The 19,137-nt window shown below is 39.3% G+C and overlaps 2 protein-coding genes across 2 annotated transcripts; both read right to left on the bottom strand.

Moving 5' to 3' along the window:
- Positions 1-1,515: 1,515 nt before the first annotated feature.
- On the bottom strand, positions 1,516-8,235 carry LOC122886565 (tripartite motif-containing protein 16-like protein). Its single transcript, XM_044218910.1, has 7 exons — positions 6,148-8,235; positions 5,442-5,537; positions 5,103-5,336; positions 4,837-5,005; positions 4,650-4,739; positions 3,352-3,423; positions 1,516-2,716 (listed from the first exon to the last, which is right to left on the bottom strand). The coding sequence occupies exons 1-7, from the start codon at positions 6,631-6,633 to the stop codon at positions 2,169-2,171; spliced, it is 1,695 nt and encodes a 564-aa protein (XP_044074845.1). The 5' UTR covers positions 6,634-8,235; the 3' UTR covers positions 1,516-2,168.
- A 94-nt stretch (positions 8,236-8,329) lies between these two features.
- On the bottom strand, positions 8,330-19,046 carry strip1 (striatin interacting protein 1). The gene is made up of 20 exons (XM_044218900.1): positions 18,890-19,046; positions 16,621-16,690; positions 16,433-16,507; positions 16,173-16,307; positions 15,924-16,044; positions 15,382-15,557; positions 15,160-15,287; positions 14,855-15,037; positions 13,897-14,117; positions 13,660-13,725; positions 13,482-13,545; positions 13,304-13,375; positions 12,742-12,816; positions 11,916-12,013; positions 11,304-11,430; positions 11,051-11,151; positions 10,875-10,941; positions 10,648-10,752; positions 10,349-10,553; positions 8,330-9,761 (listed from the first exon to the last, which is right to left on the bottom strand). The coding sequence occupies exons 1-20, from the start codon at positions 18,998-19,000 to the stop codon at positions 9,514-9,516; spliced, it is 2,448 nt and encodes an 815-aa protein (XP_044074835.1). The 5' UTR covers positions 19,001-19,046; the 3' UTR covers positions 8,330-9,513.
- Between the last annotated feature and the right edge of the window lie 91 nt (positions 19,047-19,137).

Here is a 19,137-nt window from a genome sequence, read left to right as displayed (position 1 = left end):
ATTTATATAATCCCCTGACTTTTCCTCTAGCCACCAAGAGGTTGACTTTTGTGGTGTTTAGCGAAATGTCTGGACAACTGTTGGATGCATTGCCATGAAATGTTGTACACACATTCACGGCCCCTCAGGATGAATTAATCTCTTAACTTTTCCTCTAGCGCCATCATCAGGTCAAAATCTTTATTTGTCCAATACTTTGTTTTATGACCAAATACCTGCAAATATAATGACATTTCCATCAGCTGTACTTTGTGTTTTGCGCTAATTAGCACTAAAGTACTAAAATAATTAGTTAAAGCGGATCTTTTGTCTCCCCTTCTGGCAGTGAGAGTAATTACACAAACACTGTTGACGCGTACTTATGATGTATGCCTACAGTGAGCTCGCCCCAGGCTCGTGTTTAGAAATAGTTACAAAAATACAGAGTAATTTCCACAGTTCCAAGACAGTAATTAATTAGGTAGAGTAAATGCAATAGCTACATAGCCATAGCGTGACATCTGTGTCTGCCCTCAGTCCCTTCTCTCAGCACTCTCCAACAAGGAAAAGCTAAAGCTACACCAATGGTTATCCGTGTTTGTCCTCGCCGTTGATCGCTTTCTTGTTTTGAATGTAATCCTTCCTCTAAACGCCAAGTTTCTTCTTTATCTGGAGCATCAGAAGCGTTTCTTGGATGCTTCTTAGGTTTCACTCCTAGTTGCTGTAGCCTACTGCGTCACTACGGTTGCATGTAGAGAGAGAGTGTTGCGTCAACTCCATTCAATTCAAGTGGCTTTATTGGCGTGATTGCATATAATACAACGTTGCCAAAGCATATTAACAAAACCTATAGAATCATAATAAACAAAATAAACAATAAACAATGCACAATGCTCAATAATAAACATTCTCTCCAATGGACCTTTTTTTTACAGCAATGGTGGATCACAGAGCTCTTTACATGACTCTGGGTTGCTCCCCACTTCTGCTCTGTCAAACGCATCATTACAGGTGCGCCAGCGTGGGAATGTCGCCACAGACACCAGATTGAAAAATTCTGTATATTTCAAAATACAGAGAGATTTACCTGGTGGCTTAATCAGCATTGTGTGAACTCATTTGGCAAGGGCTCGAATGTAATGGACGTATGTAAAAGTCCCGCACTCTAGCTTTAAACTAAGATGGTGAACATGGTAAACATTATACCTGCTAAACATCAGCATGTTAGCATTGACATTATGAGCAAGTAAGCATACTAACATTTGCATTTAGCTAAAAACACAGCTGTGCCTAAGTATAGCCTCACACAGCTGCTAGCATTGCTGTAAACTCTTAGTCTTGATTGACAACACTTTCTATATCTGCTACCAAAATGTCTTATGTTTCTTACTGAAATGATATAGAATTGAATAAAGAGAGATAATAATTAGTTCCCCATGTCATCCTCTGTAGCGACTGCATGATTAATGGAGGCTGTTTTGTTGACTCAAATGTTTGTCGGATTATTTTCAGAATAAAAACACCTGCACATGTAGCTTCTGTATGTAATAGTTTTACTGAGGTTTGAGTATACTGAAGTATTATAGTGACATTAAAACAACAAGCAGACTAGGACATGAAAATAACAAGTAAAAAAAAAAAACAAGGTGTACAACATGTAAGAAAATGATGTAATATGTTGAATTCATCTGTGGAGTTGAGTTTGATTTATTGAGTCTGTGGTTCCCAAAATATGGTCCAGGCACCTGCGAAGGTCCTTGAGGTAATCCAAGGGGGCAAAACTTAGATACTGTTTAAATTCATATTATTTCACAATAAAAAAGCATAACAAGATTTTGTATTTTGTAAGGATGGTTATGTTGCTCAGTGGTTCTACTGTCCACCGTATTTCTGTTCCTTCACCTAATTCAGTCTATTATACACAAATATGTCATTTTGTCCTTGATGTTCATAAATCTAACAGTCTGTCGAGTTTGGGGCTCCAGAGGGGTCAAAGGGGCCGACTGTGTAATGCAGACTATTTTGGGGGCTACTTTATGTTGGGCAACCCCACATGTAGAACACAACCAAGCTTCAGAAAACAATCAAAAGACTACAAATGAGGAAAATAAGTCATGGCCCTGTGTGATAAATACCTCAAGAATTCTAATGTTAACTTCCCACTGCTGTCTACAAACCTCTCAGGTGGTTTACAGTCCGTCCCATCTCAAATCACAGATCCTGATGCAACATTTCTCTTCGAGCCAGAAGCCTGGGTACAGCGGCTCTGTGAATTTGGCTTCAACCTTGTAAAGAAACTTCATCCTGTCTGACACCTCGTAGAATGACAGAGTTCCCTCTTTGAACTTCAGATAAACACCGATCCTGTGATGACTGGGAGATGTTGTGAGCTGGATGCTGTCAGCTCTGTGGCTCACGGAGTAGTGTGTGGAGCAATCAAGACTCCAGGACTTAGCATTGGCCCCAAAAGCTGACAGGCTAGTGCGGGATTTTCTATCTATTCCTTTGTAGGCGAGGGCAATCTCAGCCTTGCCTCCTTTCACCTCTATCTCATAGTAGCAGCGCTCAGCCTGCAGTCCCTCCCTGCACAGCAACTGCCGTCGGTGGACAAACCTCTCCGGGCAACGACTAGCTGGGCTCATATACTTGTGAGGGCTCAGTCTCACCTCTTTGTCTCCTTCAGAAACAGCCAGGGCCTCATGAGCTGTGGCGGGGTCCAGGCTGAGGCCACATGCATCTGAGATAATGAAGAAAAAGATGTATACTGATGTGTCAATGTGTAATTAACATTTAACGGTTTTGGCTGGTTGAGGTGGAGCTAGTTTTAACTACTTAATATACAGTAGTAGTTTAGTACAGCAGTTCCCAACCTAAGGGTCGGCCCCTTCCAAAGGGTGACAAGATAAATCTGAGGGGTTGTGAGATGGTTAATGGGAGAGGAAAGAATAAAAAATTAAGTTCTGAAACAAAGTTTAGAGGGGAAATGTCTCTTTGGTGGAACTGCTAACAACTCATAGACATATGAAACGTGACAAGAAGCCCCAACTAGACACAGCTTTTCTGTAAGGTTACAAGCCAAAAGGGTTGGGAACCACTGGTTTAATCTTTATCAGTATGTAAGTACTGTAAGAAGTAATGAGTAACTACAGCTGTCAGATAAATGTAGTGAAGTAAAAAGTACAATGTTTCCCTCTGAAATGTAGTGGAGAAGTATAAAGTAATATAAACTATAAATAAAGTAAAGTACAAGTACCTGAAAATTGTACATGAGTACAGTACTTGAGTAAATGTACTTCATTACTTTCCACCACTGTCTACATGTGAGGTTAAGCAGTGGCGCTGACAGTCTAGTGCATAAAAGGATAAACTCACACTGCAGGAACTCTGCTCTGGTTTTAGGCTCCGCATTCTGTTCAATCACGGCGTTGTTTACTTCAGGGAGACCTATGAGACAATCAAAGTGTCACTACTGAAGAACTTAGTACGGTGGCCCTGAGAGCTCAACACACTGCAACTTAAGGAAACACATGCAAATAGACAAAACACAAGCAAATTAAGAAATGAAATACAAATACAGGCCAGTTCTGTATTTGGTTGTGTTTTTTCACTTTACATGTGCTTTCTCAAGCTGCAGAGCACTGAGCTCTCAGGGCAACCATAACTAGGTGTTTTGACTGGTCATTGCAGGAAAAGCACAGGTGTTACTGTTAACATTGACGATGGCTCTGTTCCAGTTGTGTCCCAGTAAGCCACAACAGTGAGCCAACATAGAGAATAACAGGACCCTGAAACTGACTCACCAAAATGGAATACAGCCTTTATTAAAGTTATTAATAACACCTCAACTTAAACTGCTGTGACGTGTAAAAATGGCACAGCCACATTAAAGGGTCAGTTCACACAAATTACAAAAAACAACAACAAAAAAGAAGTTCATAGTTATGGTTTTACTGGGCCATTTAAAAACATGTATTTTGTTAGTAGAAAGTAGTTCCCGAAGAGGAGGAAGATCTACTATTTGTGTTTGTGTATGTGTACGTTTAATGAAACATGTATACTCGTTTTCCCAGAGAAAATTGAAAAAGTAACCTTTGGCATAAAGTAAACTCACTCATATTATGTATGAACTTCCTGCAGGTGACCTGGTTTGTTATTTCATTGTATGTATTTATTTATTTAGCAGTCTTTTAGTTCTAATAAAAAATAATAAAAAGAAAGTAAAAAAGACTGTAGAGGTCTCAAAACCTGGAAAAACAAAAACAAAACTATCTGCATGGCTGGATACATATTGCATACTGTAGCTGAAGTTGACATGACTATCATATCCACAATCCACCTGACACATAATATTACTTATATCCTTTGGATTAAGTGTAATAATTTATGGTATGGAGTTTTGTGTAAAGAAGCGCTCCACACCTGATCAAGTTGTGTTCGCCTACACTGAAGAAAGATATCACTTTGAATCATGTTTTAATAACAAACAAGTTTTTGTTGTTACACTTCATTTTAGATATTTGAAGTTTTATCTCTCTCCATTTTCTATATTTAAGAATTTGAATGACTTTCCCGAGGGGGGTTTTCACAGTGTTTCATATAGCGGTAAAGTTGTTTTAATTAAAATTTTTAAAATGAAAAATCTTGTTAGCCTAGCAGTTTGAAGTACAAACCATGGGACTGTGAGGTATTGGCTTCACATCTTTGCTGCGTGTCGTCCTCCTCTGTCTCTCCTCCTGATTCCTGCTGCTCTCCACTGTCAGCTATGTTGAATAAAGACCAAAATGCCATCAAATATTTTTTTAAAGAAAACTACGATAGATGTTAAAATTTTTCCACATGCTCAACGAAGACACATACCAGTTTGAGAGATTGAGGCGAATCCTTTGTCACAAAATTCCTCCAGTTGCCTCCCAAGCTGTTCAACAGCTCTCTTCATGACCTCAAAGGGGAGGAGTGGATCCTCTGAAACCTCATGGAAAGGATGGAGATGGTCTTTTTCACAGAGGCTCCGCAGAGAGGCCCATCTCTGTGAAGACAGGGAGGATTGGGGAAGAGACAGAGAAATTTAGACATCATCTATTAGGCAGATTCAGGCAAAGTTTCTAGTGATGTGATCACAGTACCTCCAAGAAATCTATATCGCTGTCAGTCTGTGCCAGATGATCCAGCTCAGCACTCCTCTCCCTCATCTCCTCCATCTTCACCTGCAGGGTCTGCAGGGAGATCTGAACCTGAGCCGCTGCCACCTCCTCCTGAGCTCCGATCAGCTCCCTCACTGACAGGTAATGTCTCTGGAGGGAGTCGATGACGCCGGCCAAGACACTCTCACAGTAGTCCTGTGTTTTTCTCACCTCCTCCTGTTTTATACACAAGCGTATCTAACTGTTAAATATTTCCATTTGTACTCTGAGATATAGAGAACACACAGTGTGAAGACACTTTGGTCACATGTTTTTCCTCACCTGGATCTGTTCGAGAGTCTTGCCCATGTTCTTCCATTTCTTTTCTTGTTCCTGGAGAATCTGCTTGGATTTCGTCTGTATGGTCTTCAGCTCCTCCTTCAGCGTGTGTTTGATAGAAATACACATTATTTGTTTAGCTTTGTGAAACTGGTTTTAGGCTTGTCAATATGGTAAGGCAACTTTTAAAATAGGTGTTATAAAACATCCTATTTTTGCCTATTGAAGTGCATAATGTATGTGTGACCTGGTCACAGTTTGTCTGCACATATAAAGTAACTGCCTCTTTTGTGCTTTTTCACCATCATTTGAAAATTTTGAATTTTTTTTGTCTGTAAACTGGCCGTGAAGGTGCGTCGAGAGGGAACTGACTACTGTCATTTTCCAAAGTATATTAGAAAGGTAAGTGAGTTGGAAGTGTGAACTGACTTTTAAAAAGTAGCGACACTGAATCTGAAATAAATTATTTTGTTTTGTTTTTTGAAGTGCTCATTCATTAGAAAATGCATAACTGATCACACAGCGCAAGTTGACTCCTGGATCAACTCACAAAAGCTTTCCAGAAGCTTGTTCATAGTTCCAACTAATGAAAAACAGTTTTCTTCACACATATGCTCCCATATTTAACAGGTTTACAGCTGGTAAAGTCTCCTTGCTGGGTTAATACAGAAATGTCAGTATTCTTTGTGTTTCTGTTTGGTTTACATACCTCTTTTCTCCTTCTTTCCCCCCTCACCGATCCAGTGGCGTGTCCCCTGTGCTCAGCTGAAGCACACAGTGCACATGTGATCTGCTCATCAGTGCAGCAGTAAACATCCAGGGAGCTGCTGTGCCTCCAACACAAAGCGCTTCCTGTTGTTCCTGTTTCTGTACAGCTCTCGGGTCTTTTGAGGGCATTCATGGACGCTCCTGAATGCTGCCATTTCCTCTTCACACCGGCATCACACCTCTCTTTGTCCCTCACCAAGTAAGCTAGAGTTGTGTTCTTGATCAGCTGGGGTCTGGTGGGAAACATATGATTACACTCACGACAGCTGCAGGGACAGTTGTTCCTCTGGTCATGATTCAAGCGGTCTTGGATGCACTGCATGCAGAAGTTGTGCCCACAGGGAATGGTCACAGGATTCCTGAGAACCTGGCTGCAGATTCGACAGCAGAGGCGATTCATCTTCGCAGGGATACAAGGCTCTGCCATGTCTGTGTGGAGAAAGGACGGGCTGTTACCGGTTTGGTTTCGTTTTCCCACTCAAGTGATACTGTAGCTTTGTAATGTTTGTGTGGTTTCTGACGTCAGAGTGGAGATGATGGGTGGGACTAAAATATTTGAATTGATTTCAAAAGGGAGGGACAAAGAAAGGGCAACAGTGGCAGTGTGGTGTGGGAGTGCTTTAAGAAGGTAATGTAAGAAATGACTCAAAGGTAGTCAGTGTGTGGCAGCTTTTTTTTAAACAGAAAAGTTGAGCAGTGTTACTAATATGCTTTCCTTGCAGCCTCTCTTGTTTCAGGCACAGCATCCTCAGTAACCAGTTAAAAATATCACACAAAAATACTTGTACAACAGTTTTTATACTGTGGAAAATATTTTCCTTGATATAGACATATATAGATAATCAAGTTCAATAATGATTCAGGTTGTGTTGCTAAGCTCTCTGCCTCTCCCATGCAATGGCACTCCTAATTGTACATGCACTTTGAAGCACACAGGGCAGAGTGACCTTCCCCTTCCCTGTGTTCCTACTGCATGAATTAGCTCACTCTTTGATCGATTGATTGATGTTTCCTGATTAATGCATGTAGTGTTGTAACAAAGCCTTTATTTTTATATAGTTTAGAATATACTGTAGATTATAAAAAGTGTCTACATTTGATGGATATACATACATACAGAGTTGTGAGAATAAAATGTGCATGCTCTCTGTACACACGTAATATCAATAGCTGTGGGCTTTGATGTGTTTTGTCGAAGAGAGTGTCAAAGATTGTTTTGATTATGGACCAATAGGGAACAACCCAACAACCAGCCAGGAGGAGCATGTTTTGAAAATATAAGTGAAAGCACAACTGAGCCTGTTCAGTTGCTTCATGAACCAACTCGGTTTTACACGTACTTTGTTTTGATATTACAGTAAAATCTGTTATTAATAAAATCTAGTGTGTGAGGGGACCTGAAGACATCTGGCCAAGCTGAAGGTTTTTCTCCCACAATACATACAATTTTTACATACCTCCAATACTCACCACTTTTTCATATTATCACTCAGGTAGATCTGGGGATCCAACCTCAATACTTTTAGAGCACCAACCAAAATGTGCACACAGCACCAAAAACTATCAAGTACTAAAAGTTAGCATTAAATGCCTTGTGAGATCTTGTTTACATATTCTTTGATTTCCCTGATTTCCTATTTATATCTGCAGTTCTTGTATGACTGCATGTGTGAAAACATTGAAAACTGAAAATAAAATAAACACTCCTGTGTCAACAGAAGACACCAGCTGATTCAGTTGAAACCATTTAGTCTATTCCAAGTCCAGATCACAGAAGATATTTCACCCCAGTGTGTCAGTTGTTAAATTGCTGCTCTATCACACACACATTTTGGTCACACACTGGCACGATAGCCTGTTTCTGGCTGTTCAGAATCTACATTACTACTATCTACCTACAGCCATGCAATAATCTTTGACGTTCGGGTTGATCACAGCCAAGAGCCTCGTTTTAACAGACAGGAAATGAGGAGGATTTCCTGTCTGTATCTCTACTGCCACTATCATCAAATACAGGCAAACTAGAAAGGCACTCAGAGCGCAGACCTCCGCCAAAGCCAATATAGTCCAGTCTGGTGGAGATAATAAGAATAATCTTTTAAAAAATAAAAATAAATGCAACATGAATGACAGTATAATTTTATTACAGTATTTGAGTTAACATTAAACAAATACAAAGCCATGATAAATAAGTTTTACAATTAACTTCTCATTTCCTTAACCTTTATAATAAAACAAAAAAAAGTAGAAAAAGACAGGAAAAAGTGGCAATTAAACGGAGTTATCCCCTTCAGTTCAACAAGCTGTCTGAGTGAAGCTCTGAAACCACAGATCTCAAACCAGAAACTTAAATGTTTCTCTTTCCCTTTACACAAATTATGTGAACACGTGCAACCATTTTTTTCCACATAACAAAGCAAATTAAGATACTAATGAGTTTCTTTAGGTAAAAAATAAAATAAAATCAAGGCTGTATTGTCCATTCAGCCTGGTGGTCAGGTAAGGTCTGAGTGGTTGCCTCCATGGTCCCAGAGCAAAGGTGTGTAGGTAGCATTCAGGAATGAAACTCTGAATAATGCAAATAAAACTCATTTGCAAATGCAGAAGAACAACAAAGGGTAAAGTGAGGTAAACAGAAGTTTATCCCCTTCAGGTAATAACTATTAAAGAGTAATACATGTTTTTACTTGTACATACAGAAATCATGACTAAAAGCCACAACCCCCATTCCCCTCATCTCTCTGAAGAAGATAAACTCATAAGATGCACCAGGGAATATTTTATTTATTAACATCTTAAATGTGCCGGGCCCTGCCTCAACAAAGCACATACACCTCTGTTTGAGTCCTAACAGTTATTACATACAATTTATTCCAAATAAATTTCTTTAAAATTAAGAGTAAACATACTGTCATGTAGTGCTTCAAGGTCAAACTTGCAGACCTTCTGTAGCAGGTAAGAGGCACACGAAGCAAATAGCTGTATATGTAAAGTATGGGTTTAAGGTTTAGCACTGAAATCATGTTCTGCTATTTTATTAAAAAACTGTGGGTGTTATTAGTGTGGGAAAAGTCTTAATAGCATTTGGTTGGAGCCCCGATCAAACTGTAAAATGTGATCATTGAACGTCTACACCTGAGGGACTTTTGAGAATGAAATCCACCCGTCACCTTTAGTCTGTACAGAACATTTAACATAATGCTGCGATCTGTGATCGATAAGTGAGAGCACTGTTGGTGGTTTGTCTGAACTCCTGATTGAAACTTTTATTTGCCTAAAGTCTGAGGATGTTGACAGTTGTTGATTCTCACTGTAGCAGTTCTTCCCAGGAAATAGGTTTGGAGAAGACCTCTCGCTCCAGCCAAAGGTCATAGTTCATTTGGAAGTCCTCGGGCAGGTCCACCCGCTGTCCCAGAACACTTTGCAGACAGTTGTCCACAGGCAGGAAGTCCGGGTTGCTGTGGCTCTTGTCGTAGCGGCGACTGTTGAAGCGTTCAATGTTGGCCCGCAGAGCACACTCCTCGGCCTGGAAGTCCCAGGGACGGGCATCCAGATCTGCTCCAGGAAAACAAACAGAAGTTCATATTGAGAGCACTTTGGTCTGCTCTGAGTGAAAATACAACTCAGTGAGCATTCCATTAATTCTTGATTTGGACTAGGGCTGCAACTAAAGATTTGCATTACAGATTAATCCGATGTCGTTTGGTCTATAAAAAGTCAGAAAATGATGAAAAATAAAATTCATAATTTCCTTCACCCAAGCAGAAATATTCAAACAGCATGTTTTGTCTGACTAACAGTCCAAAGCCCAAAGATATTCAGTTTACTATCATAGAAGACAAGGAAACCAGCAAATATTACCATGAATTTTCTGTCAGTCAACTAATCTGTTAATTTACTGTGTCAGATCTAATTAGGATCAAATACACTTCACTGCAAACAACATACTGAAATGTACCGCAAATCAATAATATACACATACTGCAATGCAATGAAAAAAAATTACTTATCATAGCTCAAACTAGTTCAGCTTGTATTTAATTCTACTTCTCTCTCCAGGCTGAAGCTTCTATCATCATTGAATTTATACATACTGGTTTTTACACCATGTGAGGGGACGTACTGTTTGTGTTTCCACTCACCGTTTCCGTAGGCCCAGTCGTCGTTGAGCCGATGTCGAACCTTCTGGTAGATGGCAGACATGGTCTTCATGTTGCTCTTCCTCCACTGGCGTCCCAGGTATTTGGTCTGCACTTTGAGCAGCTTGAGGACATACAGCTGCATCATGGCCTGCTTGACCTTCAGCGCCCTCTTCAGGATGGGAGCGGACTTAAACACCACCAGCATCTGGGAGGGAACAGATCATGTTGAGAGGTTTTCATTCGTAAAAACATAATATGATCTGTCCTGGTAAATGCTACTCGATGAGAATTGCTCTCACCATTGTTCTGGAGTGTTTCCACTTGGTCAGTTTGTTGAGGATCCTCAGCAGGTTAATACAGGAAAACAGATTCCTCCAGCAAAACTGATTGTTGTCTCCTGCTTCCTGTAAAAGACAAAATATCCACATTTTAAAAAAATGACTCCAATTCTCCTTTTGACATCAGCAGTCAAAGCAACGCTCAGCTTAACCAGATGGCGACAAATATAAAACAACAGAAAACTTACCAAACTCTCTGCAGTTAACTCCGGGAGCTCATGCACCACACAATAAGGAAAGTCAAGTACTGAAATGCTATTAGGGGGAAAAAAATTGAGATCAGTGAAATAAAGGTAACAGCTCACTGACATTTATTGTAAATGGGAGCTGTGATGTTTGCGATTTAAAGAGGCCCCGAAAGTACCTGTTTTTAGCTGTGATGTAAGACATGATGTTCTGGTTGAAGAACTTCAGAATGAGGGGGATGCAGTTGGCAAACACCAGGTGTTGAGCCATGTACTCAAACTATGAGATAAGCATACAAAGACACATTCAGTTAAGAAGGACATTTAGCTATTTCCTTATATTAAAGTGAAATAAACAAGCACAAGTTGCTTTCATCTTTTATACAGCCTTTTTAATGCAGTTACACGTAATTCTGTGTGTGACGTCCATACCTGGTAGATGTGGTTAAGTTTGAAGTGTTTCAGAAGCAGCAGCAGGATGGCAGAGATGGCCTTCACGATGATCTCTTTGTGTCGATTGACATCAACACCAAGTTTCATGCTTTGCAGAACTGTGGTCCTGCAGAGTCAGACATGACAGATCAATCACCTCTTTAAGTTTACAGATGATCCTCAGAGCGAAATCTACAAAGTCAGACAACCTTTAATTTCTATTATGTTAAAATTGTATTTAAAATCTTTTAAAGCCTTCTAGCCAGGCAGTTGGTTATACAATCTTGAATTATTCCTTGATCTGGTTACATGCCCATACTGTGAAAATGTCCTGAGAGTCACTCCTGCTGCTGTTTCTTAAAGGGGAAGGTAGAAAAATAGAATAACCAGAGTTCTTTGTATACAATCCTGTTTGAAGCAAACTCCAGTAACACTACCTGTATAGCTACATTCAGAAGTAAAGCAGATACCAGTAATTCTTTTCCACTTATAAATCTAATTGTAAAAATTGTTACTAAAGTTAGAATATTTTCCTTGTTCAGAACATAATGTTGCACTGGAGAAGGAACTGGCAAAGCTGTTAAACCCTTTTAGAGGCACTTCATCACTTACGGCATCTCCTCCGGCAGCACGTCTGCCAGGATATTGATGGAGTCTGTCTTGGCTTTGGAAGTCGGAGCTGCTGCGAGCAAGATCTTCAGCAGAGCAATCTGACATTAAGAGAGGCACAACATGAAGTCAGTTAGAAGAGTCTGACGTGGAAGCTCTTGCCTGCTTTGAAGGGCTAGATCAGCAGTCAGATGAACAGTGACGGTTGATATTTATGCTATAAAACACAGTGACTATTAACACAACAGAAATTATTACTTCACTATTAACACAGATCCATAAATCTAATGCCCATATTGTCTTATTGCCTTAGTGCTACAACATTTTGTCATTTGAGTTCTGTCATTTTACCTGTGAGACTGAATGGCCATACAGTGACAACTCAATAAAAGGTAACAGCATTTGTAAGCTTTACAATTTAATATCAAAATGCACCATTGCTTGGTTATGTAAAATTTTACTGCCTATGCCACAAAGGGTTCTTTCACTGCGTAATTCTAAAAATCTAATAAATCTGGCTATTTTCTGCATCTTAATTTGCCTAAATCCAAGGAACTGAAATACACTGAAATATGCTAATAACCCAGTCTTTTCTATGCAGGATGATTACGATTATGATTATGCCACAATACAAAACTATATATGGTACACTGTAGAGTTACTTTTATGCTGAATCAATTGACAGAATCAATTGACAGAAACATTTAACCATATGAAAGTGTAAATAAATAATACATACTCAAGCGAACTGTATCGTGAGTCATATGATATGATCTACAGTACCACAGTGTAAACTATCTGGAACTACCCAACCCCAAACAGCACTAACCATGTACTGAGGCAAAATGGGCAGAATTCCCTGATAGAGCAGCTCAGTGGAGGACATCTCCACCTCCTCTTCACCCTAATGCCAAGGAGGGAGAAAACAAGAGATACAAAACACACAAAATAACATTACCATGACACCTCGAGACAGTTTGGTCTTGCAGATAAAGGGTCTTAAAACTTCTGCTATCCTTAACCAGAAGAAAGAGTAAAGACCTCGTCCGACCTCAAATATGTGAAATCAGCGCATTGCTTATCTAGAAACATGTGGGAAAAGAAGTTAAATACTGCATAGTGCTGCTGATGTTGGAGAGCAGGAGTAGTGCGCACCTTCTAGCTCAATACTTAAAACTACTTGTGAGAGCATGATAGCGAAAATATTAACATTTTATATTCTTTGTTACTTGGACAGGTTCAGCCTGTGTACCTGGAGGAGTTAACAAATTAAGCAGCTGTTGTGTTTCTACAGGGATGACTTCATCATAAATATAATAATACAAATTCTGTTCAGGTCAGCAGGTTATATGTGTGAATTATTAATGTGACAAGTTTTTGTTTCCACTTACCCCAGACAGAGGGGTTTTCTGAAACTCCTCCTCCTTTGCAATCTGTATCTCAGCGATGGAGACGTACTTGTGCTGAAAAAAGATGAAAACTTCATATGTGAAAATCATCAGCACTAATTAATATTCTCTATGTAAAAAAAATAGATTTAATGAATTATCGTAAATGGCAATAGAATACCTGCTTTAACGTCCTTATGCTCTCATGAATTGGCCTGGGCAAGCCGACAACTGTATTTGTATCACTGCAAGACATGCACAAGAATAAACGTGCTTTAATGCATTATTTCAGCACACAATACACACAATAAAATAGTAGTCTCAAGTTACTTTTTGTTGCCACCGAGGAGAAAACTTACTTTCCAAGTGTGTACCCAATAAATTTACTTCTACTTGATTCCAGGAAATTTTCAATGTCCTTTTCCCTGTTGGAGCAAAAACAATAATGTCAAAACAAAACAGGCCTTAATCTGATGTTTCTTTCTAGATTTGTGTACACGAGGAAGGAATCAATAAATCAGCTTTCGTGAAATTTCATTACAGGTCAATAACATAGGTGCATATTATGTCTCCTAACTGTCAGACTGAAACAGTACCTGACTTTAGGAGCCCACGGCAGTCCTTTGGGGAAGGACACCCTTTCTGACGGAGGGTGAGGAATAGGCGGGGGCATCACCTCGTCCCTCTCTAGAGGGAAAGTCTCTGCCTCCATAGAGTTGTCGTTGTCATCGTTGTCGTCCTCATCCTCACGAGAGTCATCTGCCTTGTAGGGATCCTTTTCATTGAATGCGTCAAGGTTGTCTTGTTTGATCAACGCCTGTGTGGGAAACAAGGTTACAGTGAACACCACACTGTATCCAGGCCTAAATGATGCAATAAGCAATTATTCCACAAAAAAACATAATCACTAACATCAGGTAAGATGTGCAGGATGTAGAGATGATTAAATCAATTCAAATCATGTCTAAATGTAATCACCCTTTTCCCAGATACTACATTTAACAGTTTTAGGACTGCAATAATCTGACAACTGCCCTAAAGTAACCTAACACCATTTAAAATCTGTTTTAAATGGCTTGTAGAACTATTCAATTCATATTACTGTTTCCTTACTATAGAGCAAAGCCAAATACTGACTGAAGACGCCATCTTTGTGTCATGCTGCTATTGTGCTATATCTTTGTGGCCAACTTCATGCAAATTTAGTAAAAATACTACATGCTTGGAGAGGTTTTTTTCTTTTACAAAACTCTGATAGTCATAGTTCAATTAAGGTGTAAACCTGTGCAAAATACCATTAAATACTGTGACTAAAATCTAAATTCCATGTTTTAGTCTGACTATGACTGTATTAAGGCTGCTGTTTACATGTCAGTTAAATCAGTATTATCCTAACCGTGTTAATAATGATACACTCAATGAAATGTCATCACTGAGCATGACTGGCAGACAGGGGTCGAGCTATAGTCAAGGCAATGATACATGTTTCACTTGTAGTTGCCTTTAACCTACAATATGTTTGGTTTGAGAGCAGGGAGCAGCAGTGATGTCTACCTTGTGTTCCCGGCGTGCCCGTTTCTGCTGCTGCTCTATGAGGTCGGATGCAGATGCCGGAGGAGAAGCAGCCCTCATGCTGCGAATGACTCCAATGCTGTCCTCCGGGAGAGGGGGGAGACTCAGCTCCTCACGCTTACGAACCTTTATGCTTTGGAGCTGCTCAAACCCTCCGAGTGTGAACTGAAACAGAAGAGAGGATTTTAATGCGTCTCTTGATGTTTTTTGTCGTAAGATCACGTGGCAGCATTTAATGTCAGAATTCGAATTAACAGTCATGAATGGAAGATATTTCTGTCTCTCACCAGTATACTCTTCCACAACAGCAATAACACCTTCTTCATTGGGAAGTGAGGGGCATGACCGCTGCAGAACTTGGTAACCATACCGAAGAGCATGACAGAAATGGGCTCGTTGTTGAACAGAGGAGATCCTGGATTACAGAGGTGGAGTGGAAATAGTTTAACTAGCATGTTTTTGTTTATATCCATGACATGACTGCAGCTTTTGACACTGATGAAACTTACCCAGTTCTGCTCTGAAGGTTTCCCTGATGACTTTCCATTCAGGCTTGTCAGCTGGGTCATCCTGTTGTATCGTTTCCACCATCAGGTACATAATGTTAAGCAGCACTCTGAGATCTGTGCTATCAGCGAGGGAGATGGCTGGTTTTCTGACAGCACTACTACAGGCAGCGCTGTTACTAAGAGGGAGAAAATAAATGTTATATACGGTTCTCCAGACAGAAAGTTTTACAACAGAAAATGCACTAACTTTGAGCCTTGCAAAGCCAATCCACAAATGTTTTTTTGCTCACTATGGTCTGGCAACGCTAAAGCTGATTTTCTTTTTTTTTTTTTCTTTTTTAAATCAACTACATTTTCGGTGATTAGATCAGCCTTTTGCCAATCAGTGAAACCAAATACGGCTCTGAATTCATTTGAAAATATGGTGTCCATCACTTTTGAACGTCAGTAGATGTTTTCCAGACTAACATCTTGTAGCAAAAACAAGGTGTCAGCAATTTAGGCTGGCTTCTGCATGGCTAGAAAACTGATGGAGAACATACTCAATCTCCATGTTGAGCAGTTCCACCAGAGCAGAGAAGGTCCCCACATCCAGCAGCAGAAAGATGTTGTATCTCATCCAGTGCTGCACCTCAGCCTCAGAGCTGCACTCTGCAAAGGTTCCTAGAGAGAAACAATATGTACCACTGTGAAATATAGAGAGAAAACCAAAAATAACCTCCTTGATCAATGCCCCTCATTCTCTTCGAGATCAATTCATGCTAAACCAGTTTTAAGTGATGTGGACTGACCCTGAGCCATGTAAAGAATAGCTCTGGCAACCTTCAGCCTCTTCTCTCGGGCAATCACCTCCAGACTGTCCAACAGGCGCATGGCGTGAGCTCTGTGCTGAGCTGCATCAAGCTCTGTCCACTTCTTATCAGAAACTAAGAAACACAAGAGATGAAGATAATAAACTTAATACCTACACTCTCTTCATCTTAGATGTAATACATTTTTTACGATGAATTCATTAAGATTTGACTAAGTGTGTGTAAGTTTAACTACATACCATGTGTTTTGAATTCCACCTCAAAGCACTTCCTGTTGAGAGCAAACTCTGGTCCTTCAGTATAACTGTACAGCTCTGAAACATACATAAAGAGTATATAAATAATCTGAACACACTATGTTGCAAACACTGAAAGAATGAAGTACAGAGGAACAAAAAAACTCAATGTCCATGATGATCGCACGCACCTGACAACTCTGCAGCCCACTTGTCTGTATCAGCATATTCAAACTCGAGGTCTGGAGACTCAGACAGCCCCTGTGCACAACACATGACACATTTTATGCCCTTATGATTAAAAAAATTATTAATTCAGAATAATAATCCAACTGTCCAACTACAAACTGCACTGATTAGACAGATCGCTACCACCTACCAAACTACTGAATATTTAATTGTATTGTAAGCCAAGCTTCAGTTTACCCAAATCCAAAACACACTAAAAAAAAAAAAAAAAAAAAAAAAAAAACATATTTTCTCACTTCCCCCTAGTGGTATCTAACCATTAATCAGAATAATATGCAGACCTTGCTGAACAGTAGAAATATCATTTTCGATGAAAATGCATTATTCTAAATAACCAGGACATAGTTTCTGGAAAATTACTTTGCTGTTGTGTTTTTAAAATGTAATTTTTAAATGTTTCAGAGCTCAATATGCCAAGAACCAGATGAATAAAAACAAATGTGCATGGCTAGAATCCACTGTTTTTGTTGTTGTCATTGCTTTTTTGTGATTTGAATAAACCGATCTTGTAACTGGCCAAACGGTGGTACACTTCTATGGTGACATGAGTTCGTCCCAAACCTTGTTAATCATACTGAAGTACAGCACCACAAAGAATAAATACAAAAACATGGGGAAGCATGACTATATGAGAGTGAATTGCTGAGGATCGCAAAACATTAAACATTTGGTTTTGAAGAATGTGGCACATTACTATCTTTTTACGTAATAATAAAATCAGTCAAATGTGCCTATTTCACTGACAAAAGGCTCCACCTATAAGTAGATTAGAATGATGGGACACAGTACTATTTAAATTATTGTAACAGAGCATTGGTGGAAAGTAAAGTAACTACATTTACTCAAATACTGAAGTACAATTTTGAGGTACGTGTGTTTTAATTTCTGGCCACTTTATACTTCTACTTCAACACATTTCAGAGGGAAATGTACTTTTTATTCCACTACATTTATTTAGCAGCTAGAGTTACTTGCTAGCAGCTACTATAAGTCTACTAGAGTCTTTGCAAATCTGAGCCCTCCACATCTAACTTGAAATGTCACATTAACACAAATCTTTGGATCATTGTTTTTGCACATATTATTTATACTGTGAAAATTTGCACATTGACCCTCCATTTCCTTTGTCAATACTTTAACCATTCCTTCCTCTTCATTTTAAATAGTGTACAGTTCTTTTCATTTTAATTTTTTTATTGTAAATTTCTATTTTACATTTATAAGTCTTGACTTGTTTTTTCTCTTATTTTGTATATTTTTACCGTTATAAACCAAGGCAAATTCCTTGTATGTGAAAACATACGTGGCAATAAACCGGTTTCTTGAATATAGCCTAACTACTTTAGGCTATATTCAATCCACCAGGACCAGCTGCACCATAAAAATCTGCTTATAACTTAATGTATCAGTAATAATAATACAAAACTACAATATGCACAATAATAAAAACACAATGAAAGGGGCCATTCTTTTGCATTATGACTACTTTAAGTACGTTTAGCTGATAAAACTTATGAACTTGGCATATAGAGAAATCCCTCTGAATCACATTTAACGTTAGTGCTACAATGGTTTTAGCTGGAATTCTAATGTCTTCTCTTTGTGTGTATTGTCTGATTATTCAAACGATTACAAGAGGTCAAAGCTCCCCATGCACTGGTTAAAAAACATCAATTCTGGAAGTGATTTTCTTGCATATGAATTCATCAGAAATCGCCCACTGCCATGCTACAAAACACTGACTCACTTTGCTTTCTTTAAAAGGTATAAGAGGGCTCCATGGTATACGTATATAGGATGAAATTACATTAACACACCAGGCCAATGCATTAGAAAGAGGAAGCAAACCGGACCTGAAGATTTCGTTTTCAACAGGTCGCCACTTGATTCTTGACAGGCAGTTCAGTCTGGCCTGTGCTACTAGCTAATATTAGCTAGCTAGCTCCTGCTAAGCTACACCGCTGTTCAACATTATATCAAGTCAACACCGGACTAGAAATTAAACACTGCACAACTATACATTAATTCAACAAGAAGCTCCGTTGCTGCTGTTAGTTTGGGTCGCCGAGTCATGTTAGAAATAACAGTTAAGCTACACTAGCCTGACAGAGCTAGCTAACGGTTGCTAAGTGTTACAGTAGCAGCAGAAAAGGCCTCGTCTGTTTATGAAAACTCATGCGGAAAATTAATCACAAACTTCTGTCCACGTACCTCTGAATCTTTTCTTGGGTTGCGGGTAAATTCGCCCCTGCTTTTGTTCGGTATCATAGCTCTCTGTTTATTGTTTACAGGAAGCCCACCACTGTTCCCACCGACGTCCATTATTTTTGGGCGCAGTGTCCTCTCGCGAGACGAGAGTTGCTTTCTTCTCTGGTTTTATATTTTACCTCGATGCGATGATGGAATTTCGACAAAATAAAAACATTAATACTTCTAATGCGTCATCTGCAGCATCTGCT

The sequence above is a fragment of the Siniperca chuatsi genome, linkage group LG2, assembly GCF_020085105.1.
Source record: "Siniperca chuatsi isolate FFG_IHB_CAS linkage group LG2, ASM2008510v1, whole genome shotgun sequence".
NCBI classification, from domain to species: domain Eukaryota; kingdom Metazoa; phylum Chordata; class Actinopteri; order Centrarchiformes; family Sinipercidae; genus Siniperca; species Siniperca chuatsi.
This window is presented reverse-complemented; position numbering and strand designations above follow the sequence as displayed.

Excerpts from the sequence above, each read along its gene's own strand:
- LOC122886565 (XM_044218910.1), bottom strand. The coding sequence starts at position 6,633 with ATGGCAGAGCCTTGTATCCCTGCGAAGATGAATCGCCTCTGCTGTCGA. Across the intron at positions 5,538-6,147 it reads GGGAAAGAAGGAGAAAAGAG|GAGGAGCTGAAGACCATACA; the intron begins GTATGTAAACCA and ends CACACGCTGAAG. Across the intron at positions 5,337-5,441 it reads AGACTCTCGAACAGATCCAG|GAGGAGGTGAGAAAAACACA; the intron begins GTGAGGAAAAAC and ends TGTATAAAACAG.
- strip1 (XM_044218900.1), bottom strand. The coding sequence starts at position 19,000 with ATGGACGTCGGTGGGAACAGTGGTGGGCTTCCTGTAAACAATAAACAG. Across the intron at positions 16,691-18,889 it reads ACCCAAGAAAAGATTCAGAG|GGGCTGTCTGAGTCTCCAGA; the intron begins GTACGTGGACAG and ends TGTTGTGCACAG. Across the intron at positions 13,546-13,659 it reads ATTGGGTACACACTTGGAAA|TGATACAAATACAGTTGTCG; the intron begins GTAAGTTTTCTC and ends CATGTCTTGCAG.